The 21,929-nt window shown below is 45.7% G+C and overlaps 1 protein-coding gene across 3 annotated transcripts in view; it reads right to left on the bottom strand.

Moving 5' to 3' along the window:
- Jarid2 (jumonji and AT-rich interaction domain containing 2) overlaps window positions 1–21,929 on the bottom strand; it is a 229,633-nt gene that overhangs the window by 108,701 nt on the left and 99,003 nt on the right. Inside the window, exon 2 of one of the 3 annotated variants that reach the window (XM_046453524.2) lies at window positions 11,596–11,731. In XM_046453524.2, coding sequence (XP_046309480.1) covers window positions 11,596–11,731 — 136 coding nt within the window. Of the gene's footprint in view, window positions 1–11,595; window positions 11,733–21,929 lie in introns of those variants that run through there. The other 2 variants (XM_046453526.2, XM_046453525.2) reach the window with 2 other exon arrangements.

The following is a 21,929-nucleotide window of genomic DNA, read 5'->3' as shown; positions in this document are numbered from 1 at the left end:
CCTGAAATGGAAGTCGCAGAGTTCCACGAGGGAGGGAGAGAAGTCTAGAGGAAAGGGTCGGCGAGAGCTAACAAGGACACACTGGCATATCTGGAATAGCAAGAAGCCAGAACAGGCGTGGCACGGCGGGTCCAGAGGAACACAGGGCCACATCAGGTGGCAAGGTGAGGCAGCATTCCTGTCACGTTAGGAGAGGGGCTCCAGAGTCAGGGCAGGAGCTGGACCATTTTAGAATGTTAAAGTATGATGCTTGGGAGATTTGGGGGGCGGGGGAGGACACTGAGGCCGGAGCTGAGAGGACATGAGAAGGCCATAGTGACCGCACAGAGCAGAGGTCACCATGGCAACACGAACAGCAGGTCCGGGTGGGAGTGGGGGTGGAGACAGGGGAGGCAGTAGACAAGCAGCAGTGAGACACCGTATCTTCAGACGCCCGGGAAGAAACTACAGAAGACAGGCAGGTGGGCACGCAAAGTCTTGGCTGGAGTCTGGGAGATGTTCAATCCTGTCAACGGCAGCTGGATGGGCAGCTGAACCCCGCAGGGAGGGAAACTTGCTCTGGACATCAAGGTGTGGTGCCACCCAGGCAAACGCTGCCAACACACATTAAGGTCTTAGTAAGTGGCCTGGCTACAGCAATTCGAAAGATAACGGGAGGAGAGGGCTGAAGATGTGGACATCAGTATCCCACGCAGACAGACCACTTAGGAAACGGTCAGGCAGGGAGGGGTAAGGTAGCACGAGGTCAGAGGGAGGGTTTGTGTTCTTTTGGGAGAAGCAGCCGTGTTGGGGAAAGGCGCCAATGGTGAAGAAAGGAGCGACAATCTCCAGGGTGACACATGCAGAGGGGAGTGGAACTATTCAGCGCACAAAGGGAGAGGCTGCCTGGAGACAGAAAGTCCTGGCCAGCAGGAACCCCGGCTCTAAACAGAATTCCAGAACCATTGACTTCTAGTCTCCTGCCTTCGGCACGCACTGCAGGTGGGGCTTCAAGCTTCTGAAGAACAGGCACAGCCCAGGACTAAACTCAGGCCCACACAGGCCCAACCTCGTCCCCACCCAGGCACTCCACCATGAGGGACGCTACTCTCCAGGTGGTGGGTGCATCCCTTCTACTGAAGCAGTCCAAGACAATGAAAATGAAATCAGCAGGAAGGTGGAACTGTGCTTAGAGATGCACAGAGATCTAGGCTGAGAGAAATGACAGGCCAGTGGGTCTGAGCACATGACCAGAAGGAAGCAAGCCACCTCCATGGGCACCGCCATCCATGAGGTGTGTACCAGCAGCCATACATGGTGGCCTGTCATTTTAATTGGATTTTTTGTTCCGATCCGTCTTCCCAATGATCCACTCCTCCTACGGAAGCTGTTCACCATGTACCATCCCCATGTAAAAAGGAATGTGACCTCACACCTCTAAAAAGATCATTCCTGCTCCAACAATCCTTCATTTTGCACACCACTCCCTTGATGCCAGACATGGCATCAAGGCCACCACAGAAACCTGCCACTACAAACCCCTGTCCCAATGGACCAACATCTATTTCCTGGTCTCAAAGTCTGTCACTAACACCCTCTGCTCAGGAAAGCCCCCATACCTCTGACAGCTTGTCCTGGTAGCTCACTAATGGGCCTTTGTCCCTACTCACTCCCTGCTGGCCTCCATCCAGCACATACACATACCTCTGGGCGTGTTTGGTTTGGTTTGGTCCAGAGGTTAGACCCAGGGGTGCTCAACCACTGAGGCACGCCCCCAGCCCTTCATTCATTTAAGACAGGCTAACTTGCTAAGACTGGTCTTGAACTTGCAATCCTCCTGCCTCAGCCTCCCAAGTCACTGTGCAAACACACCCACTCCTCTGCTTGATTTTAAAATGATTGTTCCTGCTTCACTTACTATAAGTCACACATATTTTTCTCATGTTAAAATGTCAACCTCTGAAATTAGGAAACATCTCACCATTAAGATGGCACACATCATAACTGGCAGTTTCTCCTTGTTGACACATCATGGTGTATCACATGATATCTTAAGACAAAATGAGGTTATCAGGACTCCTCCAAAATAAGCAACTTGACCTTAGCAAATGCAAGTTCTATCCAGAAATGCCCCATCTACTTAGGTTATAAACTGTTACCATAGGAAAGGGATTCAGCCTTAACAAAAACACCCAAGCTTTTGTTTTTAAACAAAGGGTAAGTTTAAGTTGTTTCCAACAAGGTGAATCCTCCCTTCCTTCCAGTCAGCTTTCCTGCGGACAGAATTGCTGGGAGCCATTAGCCAAGTAAGTATGACAATTTCCTTGCCAGCGTACCCCATGTTGCAGTGACATTGAATGTACTTAACCTTGCTCAAGGACCAACGCAGATTAGGGTGTTCCCGGTTTTAAGATAATCTTGTTTAGGGCGTTCCCAGTTTAGGTTCCAGGTTTAAGGTTTAAGATTATTCCTGCTGGGAATAGGGCGTATCCTGCTGCCTGAGTTCCCCTTGAGTTCTCACGGGATTCAGAGAGTATATTTTGGAGATAGAAGCCCAGTGGAGGTGAATTTGGGCAGAGAACGTGAATTTGGGCAGAGAACGTGGATTTGGGAAGAGAACGTGGATTTCCCCAGAACGTGATTGTAGACGGCTGGTGTGAGTTCGGGAATAAAGAGTTGCTGTTTGAATCTACAAGCTGTGTGGTGGCTCGTGATTGTGTGCCCAGCCAGACTGCGGCATTTGGCGGCTTGTACGGGGAACTTCTGAAGCTTAGAGGTAAGTGAAATTTCTCACCCTTGAGGAAGAGAGAAAGAATGGGTGACCAATTCAAAAAACAATATGCTATTGTTTTGATTTATTTTGTTTTTATTTCAAGTTGCCTGTTCCTAGAACTTTCTCAGGCAAACTGGGGAAAATGGTTGACTCAAGGTTTGAAGTTGTTCGCCTCTGAGCAAGAGAAATTGTTAGAGGAAGGAGGCACCCCAGTGAGACCAAGAACAATTAGGGCATATGTTGATACAATACAAAAATGTAGCCAATGGCTTTTTAAAGATGAGTTATTAAGTATATTAATGAGACCATCATGGTATCCTGTAGAAGGATTTTTCTTCAACAAGAAAGAGATGGCTAGTTCTGTTTACTACACTTGTCTAAGATCTTGGTTTTTACAGACATCTGATTAATTTACAAAGCTAAAGTGTTAAAATATCAACCACTAAATATGAAATCAAGTACTCTTTACTTATTAAGTTCCATAAGGTAATATATTTAAACATTATGTGTGTTTTCATAAATTGGTAAATGGAAAAATGTTTAATATTGCTTTGTGTCTGTGTCTTTGCTAAAACAAGGTTACTAAGTGTTAAGATTCTATCATGTGTAATTTATATACAAAGAGTAGAAAAATTTTCAGTTGGGTTTCAATTATAGTATTATAGTATCATAAAAAACATGAAAGTCTTTCATCTTATTAAAGTGGAGTAATTTGTCTAAATCAGAAATTTTATAAGAGTTGTTTCAAAATGTGAATTTATAAAAAGGGTTAACGGTTAAAAAAGAGATAGAAAAAGATTCAAGATGTGGAAATATATTTTAATATAAAAGGTTAAAGGAAAAAGAAATGTTTCTAGATGAGATAATCTCTGTGTGGTAAAGTAAAAAGTTGTAAATGCCATTTAAAAAGATTTTGAGGAAACTAGACTTACTTTAAAAGCTTGAGAAAGGAAGAAAGAAGAAAAAGGTATTTGTACATGGCAGATTGAGACAAAGCTTCTCAATGGAGTTTTTAAAAAAAAAGCCTTTGGTTGAAGGGCAGCCATGTAAACTAACATTGAAGCGATTTAAACAAAATCTAAGCCTCGTTTAAAAGAGTGAAGCTGTAGGTGGTGAAAAAGTACATTTAAAAGTACAGTATAGATGATAATTAAAAGGCTTTAAAAGGTTAAATTGAAGGTGGTTAAAATGCCTTCATGATGGAAAAAAGAAGCTTAATCTTAAAGGCATTACTTAAAAAATGGGAAGATAATAGGATAAAAGATATTTAGATAAAGAAGATTAAAAATTTAAAGTGAAAAACTTTAAAGACAGAAGTATAGAAAGTTAAAAAGAATAAAGATAAAGAAGATGTAGAAAGATAGAAAAGATGTAGGAAGACAAGAATTTTAAACCCACAAAATAGGAAGAAAAAAAAAAAAACTAGGAGGAAAATAAGCAACTAAGGGTAAATATACAAACCTTAGAAAAAATTAGAAGATAGAAATAAGAAAAAATGGTTGAAAATGTCAAGTAAGGTATTACACAGATAGAAAATGCAAAAAGCTAAGACAACTATTAGATACAGACATACTTATTAAAGCAAAAAGAGGGAATTGGAAGGGGGTATATATCCCCCAAAGATAAACTTAAAATAACGCTTTTTACTCTAAACTTTTTAAATTTGGATTCATCAGGACTTAGTGCTGCGGAAAGGCATATGTATCCAAAAAATGTACATAAGCCTAAAGTACTTTGGAAAGATATTCTAACAGGACAATGGAAAGGTCCTGACCCAGTGATTGTCTGGAGTCGGGGGTCTGTTTGTGTTTTTCCACAGGGAGAACAGCAGCCCATTTGGATTCCAGAGAGATTAACTAAAACAGTTTCTACAGATCGAAAAGAAGATGATTTGACTCAAATCCATAACAGCTGATATCCAGAACTCCAGCTTGGCCATTCTTACATCTGCGACAGTGATTAACCAGGATGCTTTATTCAATAGCTATTTTATTATTGCATTTTTCCACATCATAAGGTTCTATTTTTATTTTTTGAGCTCATACAAACCTAGGTTAATGTTTTTCTGATCAGTTTTATTTTTTGACTGTGGAGTTTTTAAACATTGCAATGGAGATTTCACCCAGGTAAAGCTACAAGGCCTTTACTATTTTCTTATGTGTTGTACGTTTGTGTACACTCTTGTGTTTTGTGTTGTATGTCTGTATGTGCGTATGTCCATATTTCTTATATGAGGAGCGCTCATGAAAAAATGGATCCGAATTATTATTATTATTTTTATTCACGTGATTTAAATGGTTTAATTTAAATTATGTAAACAGCTGTTAAGGATTGTTTTTAAAGGTGGTTAACAGATCTGTTTGTTTACTAATTTAAATTAGGTAAAAAGCTGTTAAGGATTGTTTTTAAAGTAGGTTAACAGATCTGTTTGTTTACTTTCACCTTTCCTTTTCATTATATTTAATAATTCTTTTCAGGATAATGTCTCTTTAGCATCATTGCCAGAATTCCTATCTCCATTCCAGTGCCGGTGAAGAACTCAACAAGTAATGCTCAAAGAGTCAACTTACTTTGGGAGGAAACGGATTTTGGGAGGAAATGGACATATTGATAGATTCCTCCGCTTTGAACTGCTTGCAGAACTTGCCTGGACTATGTAACTATCGTTTGGTGCAGCGAATTGTGGTAATGCTGGCATATCTTTGCTGATGGTGTCACCAGTGATGCAATTTTTCCCAAGGAGCCGTCAATTGGCTTGGTGTCGTGGCATTTCTGTATCCTCCTCCCTTCTGCTAGTGATGGTCTAAAATTTGGGGGCCAATGGCTTATGCTGGACCGGTAGTCAGTGACGGGTATGATCCAATTGCAGTGGTATCAACCTAAGACAGGAGGCTGACGCCTAAAGGTCAGTTTTCCGATGACGGGTAAGAACCATATGTTGAATTGGACAACCTACCAGGCACGGTCCATATGCCACATTAACCTCACTCCCCCACTGGCACCAAGGCCAAATTTGGGGGCCAACAGAGGTGAGGCAAAGAACCTCACCCCCCCACTGGTGCATAGACCTATCCACAAGTATGGCTGTATGCTGGACCGGTAGTCAGTGACGGGTATGATTCAATTGCAGTGGTATCAACCTAAGACAGGAGGCTGACGCCTAAAGGTCAGTTTTCCGATGACGGGTAAGAACCATATGTTGAATTGGACAACCTACCAGGCACGGTCCTTAAGCCGCATTGCTTGTTGTTTAATTAATCAGAAGGGGGGAGATGCTGGGAGCCATTAGCCAAGTAAGTATGACAATTTCCTTGCCAGCGTACCCCATGTTGCAGTGACATTGAATGTACTTAACCTTGCTCAAGGACCAAGGCAGATTAGGGTGTTCCCGGTTTTAAGATAATCTTGTTTAGGGCGTTCCCAGTTTAGGTTCCAGGTTTAAGGTTTAAGATTATTCCTGCTGGGAATAGGGCGTATCCTGCTGCCTGAGTTCCCCTTGAGTTCTCACGGGATTCAGACAGTATATTTTGGAGATAGAAGCCCAGTGGAGGTGAATTTGGGAGAGAACGTGGATTTGGGAAGAGAACGTGGATTTCCCCAGAACGTGATTGTAGACGGCTGGTGTGAGTTCGGGAATAAAGAGTTGCTGTTTGAATCTACAAGCTGTGTGGTGGCTCGTGATTGTGTGCCCAGCCAGACTGCGGCACAGAATATGTCTCACACATCAGGGGACACCAGGGAGAGGTACCTCCACCAAGTAGCCAAGCTGCAGCTGCAGGTCCCCCCAAGGCCTACGGAGGATGGCAGCCACCTTGGTACATACACCATCCACTCTCGGATCTGCAGGGATGAGTCCCTCTCTTCAGAAGGAAAAAGGTACTTCCTGTTCAAACAGGGACCACCTTTCAAACAGCTGGACCTGAAAGTTACCAGGCAAGGCAGAAGGGAGAGTTGACCCTTGGCTGAAGACAGGTAGCCATGCACCACACAATCTGGGCCTTCACTGCCAACCGGATCCAGGAACAAAATGCCACTAACCAGACAATATGTCCTTTTTGGTTCTGACTCACGGGTCATGAGCATCTGGTGAAAAATAAACTTTAAAGGGGTGAACCCAAGAAACACTGCATGATTTGGAAAGGAATCCAAAATCTCATGACGTCCCCCCCCAGGTTCAGAGAACAGTCCCCCTGGAGCCCCACTTCCAACATTGGTCCTCAGCTCCTCCAATTGGCAGCGGCTGCCCAAAAGTCCAAGGCCCCGCCTGTGATTTCCAGTCTGCAGATCGACAACCATATGAAATATACAAATTTCCAGGTGAAGAAAGGGAAAGAAATAACACTTCCATGTGCCTGTGAAGAGTGGGGAGGGTAAAAAATGAGGAATGCGATTTTCTGATCCCCTCTATCAATTCCATTACAAGCTATAATAAAGCCCAGAAACAAGCTCACTCTAATAAATACTTACCACTGCTTCCTGAGGTCTTTTTCCCAATGAACAATTTCACTTATCTCCTTCAAAAGAAACTGCTATTTTTTTTTTTAAAAGTCCTCCTACAAATTCTTGTTTTTGGAATCCTGTCTTTATAAAAGGTTCCAAAATTGCTTCTATTTATCTCAGTGGTGATTAAACACGTGGGAGCTCTAATCCAGGAAGCTGGGTTTGCAGCCTCGCTCTGCCAGTTCCTGGCTGCAGAGCCACACTGCTAACTAATCGGCTCTTGCTGTATAGATTCCTCATCTGCAGGGTTTGTTCTAATTAAATGAGTAGGATACAGCTAAAGCACTAGAACAAAAACCGGTAAACAGCAAGAACAACAAGGTTAGCTACCACAACTCCTGCCTGGATGAGACTCTGAACAAAAGGATCCAAGTCCTCTTAAATCCACTGAACACTGCTCCACTGGCCGAAGGGCTGGCTGATCTGAGATGACATTTATAGGAAGCAAATGAAATTCAAATACAGCTAATAGCTCCCCTCTCTTACTGTGTAATTATGCATGCTCATTATTTGTGTAGCATGTTATTATTTAAATGTCCCTAATTTCAACCCCCTGCGGGCCAAGGGCCCTCAAAGAGTGGCCAAGGTCTCAGCCTCTGCCAGTCCTTTCCAAAGCTTTTGTCTTTTATTACAGTCAGAAAAAAGTGGCATTATCTACAGCAGGAAGTAGACAGAAGGCCCACAATCAGCAAATCTTGGTACCGCCTCGCCCCTAAGCCCAGCAATAGCCAAGGAGCTGCAATAATGGCTTCGAATTCTGCAGACAACCCAGGAGGCTGTTCAAGACTCCCATTTGCTACTTGTACTAAGGCACAAATATCATTCCTTGTCAGCTCAGAAGCACCAAAGCAAGACTGATGGAAAGCATGGATTTTATGACATAAAAAATGAGATCCCTCTACTACCTAGCATCTGCCAGGGCTAGTACTACTCCACCAGGCCTGCAGAAACGGGCAGGCAGAGCCCAGCTGCGCAGATACAAGCTGCACTGTGTGTTGGCCACTAACAGACTCCAGACACCCAATGCCCTCTGAAAAACTGTAAGGGCAAAGGGCAGCTGGCTCATTACACCAGCATGCCAGCGATGGAGCAGAGGGTGTGGCAATTTGTTTTTAAATGAGGTAAAAATTATGTCGAGACCATGCCATTGTTAAGCAAATAATAAAAAGCCTGAATTTTTCCAGGAACCAATAGTCCAGAAACATCAATTTAAATTTTTTTTTTTTTTTTTTTTGGAGGGGAGAGGGGCAAGGGGAACAGGGTAAAAAGAATATACACCTTGTTCTAAAACTTTGGTTTGAGACTCAGTGTCACTCCACTGGTTCTGTGTTGTAAACTGCACACGGACTCAAAGGCTTGGGTTTTAACAGTTCCAATTTTGCTGCTGTAAAAAAATACCTGTGTGGCTTGAGCAATTAATGTCACTACTACATACAATATTCACAAGGCCACTTTATTCAGATTAGACACAAAAAAGCCAGGGCTCTCGGAGGCCCAGCCCGGCCTGAAGTTCCACATTAAAAAGCCTGCACAGGCAGGAATGGAGGCCAAGGCTGCCAGCGCCAACCCAGCTCTGACTCTCACCTAGGAATGCACACTTTAAGCTGGGAGTCACCTCCCAGGGACAGCCCTGCCTTTCCCCCCTGCCACGTTTCTTGGCAAGCTGGACCAATGGAATCGTTTTAATCTTTGAAAAGGAATCTGAAGGGGGCTGACTAACTCCAACTCTTTAAACCAAACCCGTACACCTTGCATGACTTCATCACTGTTGCCTTCCTCTCCCCCATCACTTACCATCTGGCTCCATGCGGCCTTGAGGACTAGGCTTTTCCTACGGGATGGGATACACATGGGGGCCAACAGCACCATCCAAACTCACAGCCTGGAACCACCATTCACCTTGTGCCCACACTTCCCAGCCCACAAAAGCCTTGGAGGTTCCCCAGTGCTTCAGCATTGTTGGGACCTCGACCACACAGCAGATAAGGGCACCCACAGAAGAGGGTGCCCCACAGTGCCCATCCTGCATCCCTGCTTCCTAGTAACTCTACCAAAGAAAGCATATTTCCACAAATAGCTGCCTTTAAGATTCTTAACTTCTGAAGCAAGTTCAAGATTCTTCAGTTTAAAGCAACAATGAATGGCTACAGGAATCGGATATGCACAGTAACCCTCCCTCCCCAAAAAGTGTCCTTGGGAAGCTGCCTGCACAGACACCTACAGGAACCAGGAAACACTCACAGCCATCCCACCAGCAGCCCATGCCTCAGCAACTGTGTTTTTGTTTTTAAAACAAGCAACCCTTATCAGGGTGAAAAGTAAACAACATGACAAACTCCAACCTCTTGCCATGAAGGCAGTACAGGAACCAAGTCTGTGATCCCAATTGAGATCTGTTCCCCAACTTTTCTTAGAATTTCTTCCAGTCTCATCAAGCCCCCAAACAAAGTCAAAGCTAAATTTGGCCAACTGGCAAGTAGCACAGGCTGCTTCTCCAGTGAGTAAGTTTTTGCTCGCTCAGATTCCACTATTACTAAATCCTGGATAACTGGCTACTTTCTCCTAACACCTGGTGCCTCCCAGGTAAGAACGGAGGGGCTGCTCTTTCACTATCCAATTTGAAGAGGCACTAAGGCATCACCCTCCTGAGGGGTAGGAGGGAGGCACATCTTCACATACTGTGAGATAGATAGAAAACCTCAGCAGCTAGTGCTCTGGAACTCAGTGCACCTAACTCAGTGCATCTAACAAGGCAGAATGGTGTGTGCAATGTGAAGCAATAACAAGAAACTATTACACTAGATGTTCCCAACAGCCACAGGCTTAGAGATTAGTATGTTACAGGTGAGGAATGGAGAGGGCTGCCGTCTACAGGAGACTACACAAAAAAAGGTCCCTTCAGGAAAATACAATATGGTTGTCCAAATTATATGCTTATAGCAAAGGATTCTGAAACTTATTCTGCTTTGTGTATGGGCCTTTCCCATACACACTGGCTCAGATGACTGGCGGACAGGGGCAGAGCATGTAACACACATGGCAGAGTGGCTGCAGCCAGCATGGTCGACCTTCAAAAGCCACATTACATAAGGAAGAAAACCCAGGGCGGAGAGATCTTTCAAGCCAGGCAATCATGGAAGAAGACTGAATTAAGAGCCGAAGCAAACGAGGTGGTGCATACACATAATCCCATCAACTCCAGAAGCTGAAGCAGGAGGCAGCAAGTTTGGGGCCAACTTAGTGAGGCCCTAAGTCATGTAGCAAGAGCCAGACTCAAAAGGGGGCTGGGGATGTGGCTCAGTAATGAAGCACCCCTTGGGTTCAATTCCTAGTACCAAAAAAGAGTAAAGCAACCTGGGTGAACTCCAGAAGCAGGTCAGCCAACAGGCCCTGTCTAAAAACACTGCCAGACAACTCACCTACAAGTGAAGCAGGCAAGAAAGACACTGGAATCCATAGGTGAACTTCCGACAAGCATCCCACGTGTGATGCCTTTCCCATGACCAGAACCAAAGGTTAAAGAAAAAAGAAACAGGGTTTCCTCCTCTCCTTGCCCATGACCAAGGACAAAATGGAGCTCAGACTATTCAGATATTACCTATAAATTCACGCACAGGAGACTATGGCTTATCTCTGAAGCAGAAACATGAGTCAAATGTCTGTCCCGTTTTCAGATGAGTTCATCAAAATCATAGGAATCCTGGGGCTAGGGTTGTAGTTCAGTGGTGGAGGCCTTTCTTGGTATGTGTGAGGCACTGGGTTTGATCCTCAGCATTACATAAAAATAAAAGTATTGTGCCCATGTGCAACTTAAAAAAAAAAAAAAAAAACATGTAGGAATCCTGATAAAGTGGGATTCATAAAAAATTCAGAAGGGAGCAAGTTTCCTTCCAGGTATCAGGGATTTGCTGGATGGCTATGCAGGAAGAGGACACTTCCAGGAACACAGGGATTCCAGGCCACTGCACCCAGGGACGGCAATAAATTTAAGGTATTTCCTTAAACAAATGTGGTAAGAACTAAGGCTGCACAGCTCTGCAGGAAAATCCAAGGGTCTGTGCACATACTTGGGTACTAAGATAACCTAGAAACAGCTACAAGACAGGCTCCGCGTTCTACCACGACAAACAGACGAAGGCACCTTGTCCGTCCTACCTTGCACTGCATAAAGGGACATAAGTCCAAACCTGTAAACCCAACAGCATATCCACAATACATACTCACACAGCCTACCAACTGCCCTGGGGTGCTCAGCCTCAGTCAAAACCCACGCTGCCAGAACACGATTCAGAACCGAGGCTGTGCGCAGAGGTGACGTCCAACTCCAGCGAGCACCAACTCACCATTCACCCCTTTCAGGCTCCCAGCAATGCCTTCCCCATGCTGGCGCTTCTGGGCATTCTTGAACTCCTTCAGAGACAAATAAAGGACTTTGCGTACCACCCTTTCTTCTGACCAGGGAATCCCATCACTGTCATCCTGGGGAAACACAGCAAAGACAGGGAAGGAGAGAGTTAGTAACAAGCAAGCCAACAAATATTCACAAGACTTTAAAATTGTATTCCAAACAAATACCATGTGACCAGGACCCAGCGCTGGAGATTCGGGTCCCATCCCAACTTAAAGGAATAGCACCAGCCCCAAAATGATCCCCAGATCAGAAATATGAAACATCTCCCTTCCCTCTGTGTCCCACTAGCAAATAAATTCATTAACTATTAATACTGTAATATTCCCGGCAAAGTTCAAAGAAGTGAGCTGTCACACTCAAAGCCAGAGGTGCACAGAACCATTATATTGAAATTTGATCAACTGGATAATTCCAGACCATACACAGCATTCCAGCAGCACACCTTAGGAAATTCGGTTGTCTGTGTTGGGAGTTCAAAATACTGCAAAACAGAGGCGCTGCGTTCAAGAACCTGACAACTCCATCAGAAGACATGAACTGGCTCTGCAATGGCCTCTTAACACAATGAATCACAAATGAACGAGGAGAAAACAAACAGATGGCAGTGGATCCCACTGGGGTACAGATGAGATGGCGACTTTAAAACAACAGCATGGGGCTGGGTGTAGTTTAGTACTAAAGCGCTTGCCCAGTACTCGTGAGACCCCAGCTTCAATACCCAGCACCACGAATGATAGCACATTAACAAGAGGCCTCAAGGTCTTGCTTCAAAGTGGGGTTTTCTTATGTCTGCAGATTCAGACCCAATGCAAGTGCTTGCTTGGGAGAAGAATTAACACATTGCAGGCAGCAAGCCCAGAGAACATTCCAGCAGTAAAGATGTAAATAATTTGAAAAGCACTGCAGGTGTCAGGGGAGGGAGATGAAGTAGGGACTGGAGACAGCAAGATCTGGGAGATTGGGAATGGTGCACAGTAGTTGCAAACCTACGTAACTTTTAAAAGACACCCAATTTAGGGATCCAGCAAGAAAGTTTTTAAGATATTCAGGCACCAATTCCTCAGGTAAAGAAAATTCAGAGGTTCTGGCCTGTGGATTTCTGCATACTGTCTGCCAATCTAAGAAGGGCTTCCATTCATACATCTACTTCAAAGACAAGCAGTCTACAAAATTAAATTTGGAAATGGGAAGTATATGCACTTTCTCAGATACTTTGGGCCTTATCTAGAATACGAATGTTTTCATTGTTCCTATAAGATAAGGATTTGAGATATTCAGGTTCTTTCTGCTCCAGCAGAAGGCGCAAAACTCAGGGAACTCTGGCTCTTGGGTGGTCTGGTGCTGATGGACTAGGTTGTACAAAAGAATTGGGTTTTCACCGCTGCCACAGAATGCAAGCAAAACCTCCACAGATCTCAAGGCTGGATTATCTGAAGTCTTTCCCAGCTCTTTCAAATTTCCATACCCTGCATGAACACAAACTGCAGCCTAGAAATCCAACCACATAGACACTTATAACTTAGGCTGCACTCTGGTTAAGCTTCAAGGATTTCCTAAAAGGAAAGTAACTCTGCATCTTTTATAATAAGTGGAAGACAGACCCAAGGAAGGAAGAGAGCCAACACCTGCACCTTCCCCTAGCTAGGCTGTTGCTTGCTCCCGAAGGGCTGCCAAGTGGAGATTTTCAGAGGAAAAAGATGCTACATCCTGTGTTCCTGGTGACCCTCCTGACAGGGCCAGGACATCCACATACCAGGATGGCCTTCAGGGCTTGGCCAGGAAGGCTGAGAGGGAGTCACCTAACAAGACTGGAAATCATTCCTAAAGTTCTAGTAGGTGCAATCGACCTTACAATCACACGATTAAAAAACCAGAAAAATGCAGCACTCTGGTCAGACCCCATTTGTGAGATCCAACCAACTAACCCGAGTCAAATGCTGATGACCTGGCCAGGCCACACACGGAAAGCAAGAGGTATCTGAATTAATTTTTACGGCAGCTCCCTTGGGTTTGCAAGAAGTTCCCACAGAGGACTAGCTGGGGCCGGGCGATGGTGTTAACTGCAGCCAGAATTAACGCTCATGAAGCTGAAGTCCACGTTCTCCGCAGCCATGTCCCCTCAAAGGCTGAGAGGCAGCATTCCCGGCCACCAACAGGCCCCAGTCTCATCATCTGCATCTCCACAACAAACAATGATGCCAGATGATAAACTATTATTTCCTATACGTACACAGTTTATAAATTTCAAGGTCCCAAAATAGCTTTCCACATAAAACTCCCACGACGATTTACTGCATCCTGTGTAGCTGGTGCCTTCATCCCAACTTCAGGCTCGGGAGGACAGAATTACACCCCAAACGCTCAGCCTAATCAACAGCAGCAACTGTGAGGTGGAAACCCCATGAAAGGTGTGGCCACTGGCAGCAGCTGCTTCGTTACACCCAAGTGCTTTAAATACAGGGGAATCGATCTATGACATGGGGTAGGGGAGTTCAGATTCTACACGATTTAAAAAAAAAAACTGCATTCTTTTGTGATCTACAGTGCCCATCAACGCTGAAGCAAGACACACACGTGGTGGGTAACAAACTGACAGGTGGGTAGTAATTCAGAATCTTCAACAAGACACTCCCTTTTGCAACTGCAGAGTCCTAGTGAGTCACCCTGACCCTGCACTGCTCCCTAGTGGAATGCTGGACATGGGGGACAAAGTGCCCCAGCACCCCAAAGCAGTTCTCCAAATTACCACTCCCTCTGCTGTGGCTACCTGCCATTCCCAAGTGTCACTGCCCAATGCTGTAGGGAAAAGTCCCGATGGAACAGTACAAACTCTAAACGGGTCTTCCTTTTGAACCCCTTTCAATCCCTGCTTTATGCCACCAAGCCTTCAAGCATCGTCTGCACAGGGTGGGGCGACTCGATCTCGGCCACCACTGGATCCCAGCTCCTGAAACATGTTTGGGATTCCTTAGAAACTTAAGGATGCTGGGCTAGGGATGTGGCTCGATGACAGCCCTCACGTAACCCCAGGTTCTATCCCTAGGCGCCAAAACAAATCTAACATGCAAACAGAAACACTTTACAAAGCTCAGCCTCACCCATCCTTGCCCGTCAGCCTCATGCCACAGGCAGTGTGTGTTGAACAAAGGGCCTGAACTCACCACAATTTTCGTGACTTAAACGACTGCTTCCCCCATAAAACGCTCCCCATGGTGACTAATGCCAGAGCTCCTGGCTACACCTCTGGTTCCCAGCAGTAAGCTGAGACAAAACTCCCACACTCGCCAGTCGCCACCGCCCTCCTCAACCACCCGGTTGCATGCCAGACAAAGTGTCATCTCACAGTCCACACGGGCATAAGGGCCCACCATTGCCTCTTCTGCTAAGTACAGAAGACAAGTCCTCAAAAAATACTGGTAACCTTACGCTCTTCCCCGGCCTCCCAACCACAATGTGGATGGGCTCGTTCCTACTCTTCCGTCCAAGTCCAGCAACGTGGCTCGGCCTCCCTGCAGATGGAGTAAGTTGGGATACGACAGGGCAGTAATGAGAGGGTGCTCCACATGCCCAGGCGCCTGCCCATTGTGGTTTACTGGCCAGCTCAATATAGAAGACGCGGCCATAAAGCCTTGAAATGGAAAAGAGAGTTTTCCTCTATTTGGCCACATGTCTGCCAAACCTTGAAGTGATTAGACAATTTCTTATCAAAAAATAGCAACTGCCCAAGGAAGCAAAATGGTAACAGGTGTATAGGTTTCTGTGCTTGTGGGGCGGGGGGGGGGGGGGTGGGGATGGGGATGCAGACAGCACGATTTCAACCCCTCACAGCAGCTCAGAGTCCAGGGTAGAGATGAAAACAGCCTTCTACCTTCTAGATTCTCCCTAGTCTTGCCACCTGACTCCAGCACCTGGCACTGCTAGAAATTCATGCCCACACCTGGTCAGCCTCTGCATTTTACCAAGATCCCGGAGTTGCTTGTACCATCCTCTGTCCATTTATAACTTCCAGCAAAATACAGGCCAAAAAAAAAAAGGACAGGAAACCCCAAGACGAAGGTTCCCAGCAGCCATCTGCTGCTGCCATCGTGACTGCAGAACCAAGAGGTCCACACTGATACGCCCTGGTGAGGCCTCCCGTGATCAGAGTACACAAGTGAAACCCAGGAGGCCTTCCCCTTACAATCACCCCTGGATGACGCGACACTCTGGCATCCTCAACTTCCACTTACCCAGCTAGCCTGACTTCCCTCTAAAATTCAGCACCCAGAATGAATACAATGTGAAGCAAGAGCCACACATTCTAAGGTGAAGATAGACTTAGGATGTCACTAAGCTTACGTTGATCCTCTTTAGAGATGCTCTTTTTGTTTCTTGGGGTTATGGGGTAGGAAATGAGGAGGGGGAGTGCTGTGCATCACATTGCGACAAAGGAACCAACTGACAAGTAGCATGGCTCTCCCCTGTGCTCCACTCCTGCACTAAGGAGAAATAAACACACCCTGCCCCCAAAAAACCACGTGTGCCTGAGAATGCAAACCAAGTTGTATAACTGGAATTAAGAGATTACAAGACAAGGCAGAAATGGGATTCTCACTTTTCAAAAGTGGATTATTGTTCTGATATACTACTCTTACTGAACAAAGAGTTCTTATCTGTCACAGCTGTTCTCCGTGATAGACAACACCTCAAAAAGATGAGCTGTCAAAACCTCCTGTTTGCTTAGACTAACATACGTTAGTGCAAGTAAACAGGGACGTCCAGGTGAGTGCAGTGTGCGGAGCAGGCTTAGGAAAGGGGCCGCCCCAGTGCGGTGATGGGGGAGGTCTATGAGAAGTCAGTGCCTGGATTGACAGCAGCATCTGCGCTCACTGCTGGCCACACAGTGTGTGCAGCTTTCCTGCGCAGCCTCCCCTTGGTGGACAGCCTACACCCATGGCACTGCGGCACAACCGAGGCAAGACAGTCCCTGGAGCCCAGGCATCTGCAGCCAGCCTGGGCAACACAGCACGACCTTCACCCCACCAACAACCCCCCCCCCCAAAAAAGGGTATGAGAAAGAAAGTATTCATGAAACTTTTAAGTTTGTGTCCATCCCCCACCCTGCTTTTTTTTTTTAAGACATGAGTTTCAATCTTGTCCAAAGATGGAGCTAGACAGAAACAAGACCAGGAAGTGAAATTTCAAAACTCAAAAATTATTTTAAAAGAAATGTGTAACTCACTGCCTCCTCCCAAGTGAAAACAATTAAAACCACTAATTTGCACAGGTGGAATTTAAAAAAAAAAAAAAAAAAAAACCTCCTGGTCTCGTCTAGCTGGAGACCAGCAAAAGAACAGGCGGGTGGGAGAAGGAGGACCATCCTTGCCGACCTCCACAACTCCCTGCCTTTGCTCTTTGGCCATGCCTAGGGTTTTATTATGGTTTCCAGTTCAGGCCATTTTGAGTTAGGAAAGTGAAAACAAGGATTTAAAACCATCGGTAACAACAGGGAAAGCCTATTTCTGAATAACCTAACTTCTAGCAGCTGCAACTATTTATAATTGGAACAGGGTCCACAGAAGAGAGCTAATTTCCTACCACTTGTGGGCAAACTGCATTGACAGACTCCCGCATCACAGGTGGAGTGGCCAGGTCCTTCAGCCATTTACCAAGGGCACTGGTAAAACATTGCTGGGAGACAATGCATAAGAACTGGCCAATTGAGTCCTCTGCAGCAAACAGAATTCATGGGGTGGGGTGGGGTATGTGTGGGAGGATGCTTACAATTCCAAAGGAACTTTCAAAACCACATCAACCAACAACTCAAAGCTGAGGTCCAGAACACCAGAAGAGGTGTGAGATACGCCACATTTTAAACTGAAATTCAGACCCTCCCACCAGCACTTCCACGTCAACCTGCTTACAAAGAGGGTGCAGAGACCAAAGGGGAGAAGCAAGTGCTGCACACCAAGTGCTATTTCAATCTCTAGTAACTCAAAAATGTTGAGGGGGAAATGCCCTTCCAACTGAGAGCACAGGACTCACAGACACAAAGACAACCTCCTAACATGGAAACATGGATCTCAAGGACAGGAGCCTTGGGAAAAGCACCTAAACAGACCCTTTCCTGTCCAAGGCTCTACAGGACCTTTACCCCTTAATTATGGGGAGGGGTAAAGGTCCACTTTTAATTTTGAGACAGGGCGTCACTAAGTTGCTAGGGTTGGCTTTTCCTTAACTACTTATAAGAAAAAGAAGCATAATTCCAGTGCCCAACTCTACACTGTAGTGGATCAACATGAAATGAACAACCAATGGAACTGGAAAGACTAGGTCCATGAAGGAGGAAAGAACTAGTAGCCATTTCCTGCTCTCTGGGAGAAGTGACCGGAAACCTTCATGAACACCTTTTATTTTCTGGAGAATAAATTTCTCATTTACCTGCTGATAAATCATCCCACTTAAGAAAATTAATTGGTGGGTGAAATGCCAGCCTGTTCCACCAACAGTCTGAGCAAATAACAATAAAAGCACAAAAAATAAAAATAAAATACCACTGTTGGGGACAGTAGTCCTTGACATGGACTAAACATCCCCCAGAACACAAAATAAAAGGCGGTGGGCAGAAAGTCCCAAGAAAAACATGTGAGCCGTACATTGGAAACTTCCGGTACAGCCGACCTTTCTTTCCTTTCAAAGATGGAAAGCATTTTTTCTTCCTTGGAGATATCTTGGAGCAACTCAATGCTAATCCATTAAGATATTCTTTAAAACAGTTAACTGTCAATGTGCAAAGAAAACCTGGGGGTGTAACTGCACCTGGAAATAGGTGGCCGGAAACATCCTGAGGGAAGCACCTGATGCTCTGAACTTGTACAGGTCGTTTCCTGCCTCGGTTTTAAAAAAGCAGCACTTCAAGCAGCAGAAATTCCCTCAGACAGAAGAGCTTCCTGGGTTAGGCAAACAGCCTGAAAATGCTTGTGCAAGGAGAGTTTTACTTCTTCCAAACTCCCATTAAATAATGTGTACTTATCTTTGATTACCGCCTATTTAAAAAAAATAGAAAGCTGCAGCTGAAATTGGATTAAGAACTTCTGCTGAAAACGATTTATTGCATAACACAACTCCGACAGCCTGAATCTCTGGCCACCAACTGAGCCTTTATAAAAATCTGCTGGGCAGCTGCCAAGTCAGCTCTTTTGCGTCTGAGCATGTCAGAGACGCGCGTCGTCAAGGCAGCAGCATGGCAGCAAGACATCGGCACGTTCACAGTTAAGGGGTGCAGTCAGGAAGGAGCCATGTTCACAGTTAAGGGGTGCAGTCAGGGAGGGCCCTCCAGCACGTCGAACTGCTTCTGCACCTTCATCGGGCGGAGAAATCCAAAAAGATTTCTACAGTGACAAGGTTAGAAGGCACCAGAAGATCTGGGTTGTCAAGCTAGAGGAATATAAAATCCAACTACAAGTAAATTCTTGACCACTGTCATCAGAACACTAGTCAACTCAGTTCAGTATCCACAATACCAATGTGCAAAGACCTGACAACTTCACTTTGTGAATTAACAAGCACATTTCCAAAGGAATTCTAACTGATTTGGATCTTTTAACCATCAAATTTACTTCATGTTAAATAAGAATAGCCCCCAAATGCCACCTCCTCACTTGCACTGCCCAACAGTAGCCACTATTTAAAATTATCTCATTGCAAATGAAACTCCTGAAGTCGTACTGGCCACCATTCAAGCACTAGAATGTTAAAATCGCCACAGGAAGACCTGTTGGACAGTTGTGTTAAAGCACACACTTGCATTAAACCACGTGGGATTTCAAGGGACAATTTCAAGGTCACTACATCCCTCGGAGTCTGTCAAATATGTGCCTGACGCACCATTCCACTTGGCAGGAAAATGTGGGAGATTAGAAACCCTGCATAAGAAAATTAAAGTCTAACTCAAGGACTATTCAGAGTACAAACACCCAGCCACAAAATCGCCCCGCAAATGGTTCCATCCCTACCTACTACATGTGGCCTTTCTATTTTGCAGGAAATATACATGGAATGGGAACATGAAATACAGGTGTTCCTCATCTTACTATATGATTATGTTCCAATAAACGCATCAAGTTGAAAATATCATTAAAGTAGAAAATGAGAGCAGAATACAGGGGCACACATCTATAATGCCAGCAACTCAGGAGGCTGGGGCAGGAGGATCATAAGTTTGAGGCCAGCCTTGGACACTTAGTGAGATCACAGATCTCAAAAATTTAAAACGGTTTGTGTGTGCGCACTCCTCATGTTGGTGGAGTGCCACTGAGTTCCATTCCTTGTGCAGGGATGGAGGAGAACTGAATAGCTCTAACCTGCCAACCCAACCCACCTTTTCAACACAGAACACTCGAATATAGCACAGCAGTATCTAGCCTGAGGTGTGGTCCAAGTTCAAAACTCCAAGTAAGGTTTTACCAAATGCACATACGTTGCTTTCACACCACCAAAAGCCAAACTGCGGGCGCCTCGGCACCTGTGTACACACAGGGCTTCCCTGGGCACTCGATTCACTCAGGAAAGGCTGGACTACAAGATCTCGGAAATTAAAGCCAAACAAAACCAATCCTGCACCAGCCAGTCTCCAGGCACCAACAGGATGGCCCAAGAGCCTCAGTTCGCTGCTGCCCACATCTCCTGGCCAGGCAAGACAGTGAGCCTGTCAGCCACGGAGAGCAGATAGCCACCAGGCCCTGGGAAACCGCTGGGGTCATTTTAGCTCCATGCCAGCCAGCTGACCGATAGGCTGGCTTTCCTGGCTCATCTGTGACCCTCAAACAGAAAATGAGCACCAGCACATGTGCACTGCCAGGAAACTGGTGGACAAGTTACACAAATTAGGTATTTTAAAGACAGGGAAAAAAAATCTACAAATAAACTCTGTCCTTATAAAAAATTGATATTTGCCTTATTTGTTCCAGAAACAGCTGGAATTGCCCATCCATCCTTTGTCTTCTGAGTGACCTCCCCTGGGTTAGATGGCACCATCCATTGGACTGGGTCTCAGCAACAGCCTTAAGATCTGTCTGCCACCCCACAGCACCTCCTGCCACCAACACAGGAAAAGCCACACAACACGTGCACTCGCACAGATGAACCTTTACGATTCACAAGAAGTACCACAGGCTTTTTTCAAGTAGTGAACCCGAGGCAGGGATGCCAACAGGCCAGTCCCAATTCGTCTCCTGCTCATCTTTGTGTTTCCACATGTGGCAGTGAGCCTAGCACACAGCGGGCACCTGAAAAACACACTAGGCCGTGCAGACTGGAGGCCAAGAGGCGGGGAAACTGGAACTGCCGCTCTGAAATCCTAGCAGCCTTAGGTCTGCTCTTTGTCTAGGGCAGTGGTGGCAAACTTGAGCACTCAACAGGAACACCCACAGGGCTTGAGGAGGCTCCCAGGAGACATGTGTGCTACTACTGATCCAGGACCACACTGAGAGCCCTGGTGTGCACCCAACTTCCACCCTGGGAAGTCCTACAGTGGCCAATCCACACAAACCTCTGACTGCCAACCACTCCACCTGGTATTCCTGCCACATTCATCTCTTCTGTCTCCCCACCTACAGGTCCCATTGCTCAGCCCTTCCACATCTCTGTTATCTAAATACCACAGTCCCTCCCCCCCCCACACACACACACACCAACTTCATTCTAAACCACCATCCCAGCTTCCCACAGTTTGGAAACCCAGCTGAAATTGCAGCTTTGATGTGTTTACATTCACTCTTTTAAATTCACATACTGGTATCCACCTCTCAATTCCTTGGACATACTGAAAACAGGATCTCATCTCCCCAAAATGTCTTCGCCGCCAACCAATCCTTATCCCAACCACCCTCCTCACTAAACCACCAAGCCGTTGGGCTCCTTCCACACCTACAGGGTAATCTCCAAATGTCTTAGCAGGGCCCATGCTGGACTTTAATTCCCACACAACTACCAACAGCCCTATCTGACAAGGCATGGACATCTCAAGCAGGGGGTGCAGGTCTCATCTTCAGAGCCCCACGTCAAGCAACCCTGCACAAGGAAGTCCTGTGCATCAGGACTTCACCAGCAGGGCCACTGTGTACAGCAGGCCTTCTAGAGGGACAAAACCCCTTCTGCACTCTTTTCCTATCAATAGGCTGATTCCTAGTAACAATTAAGCAGACTTTACCAGCTACTGCCCACCAGCTCGTGGTTTAATAGTACTTACAATGCACAATCCTGGTGACCAGGACGCTTCCCACTAGA

This window comes from Marmota monax, unplaced genomic scaffold (genome assembly GCF_021218885.2).
Source record: "Marmota monax isolate L192 unplaced genomic scaffold, Marmota_monax_Labrador192_F-V1.1 WCK01_AAM20220418_F8-fsc00029, whole genome shotgun sequence".
Lineage (NCBI taxonomy): Eukaryota > Metazoa > Chordata > Mammalia > Rodentia > Sciuridae > Marmota > Marmota monax.
The sequence above is the reverse complement of the archived record's forward strand: the minus strand, read 5'-3'. Positions and strand labels throughout refer to the sequence as shown.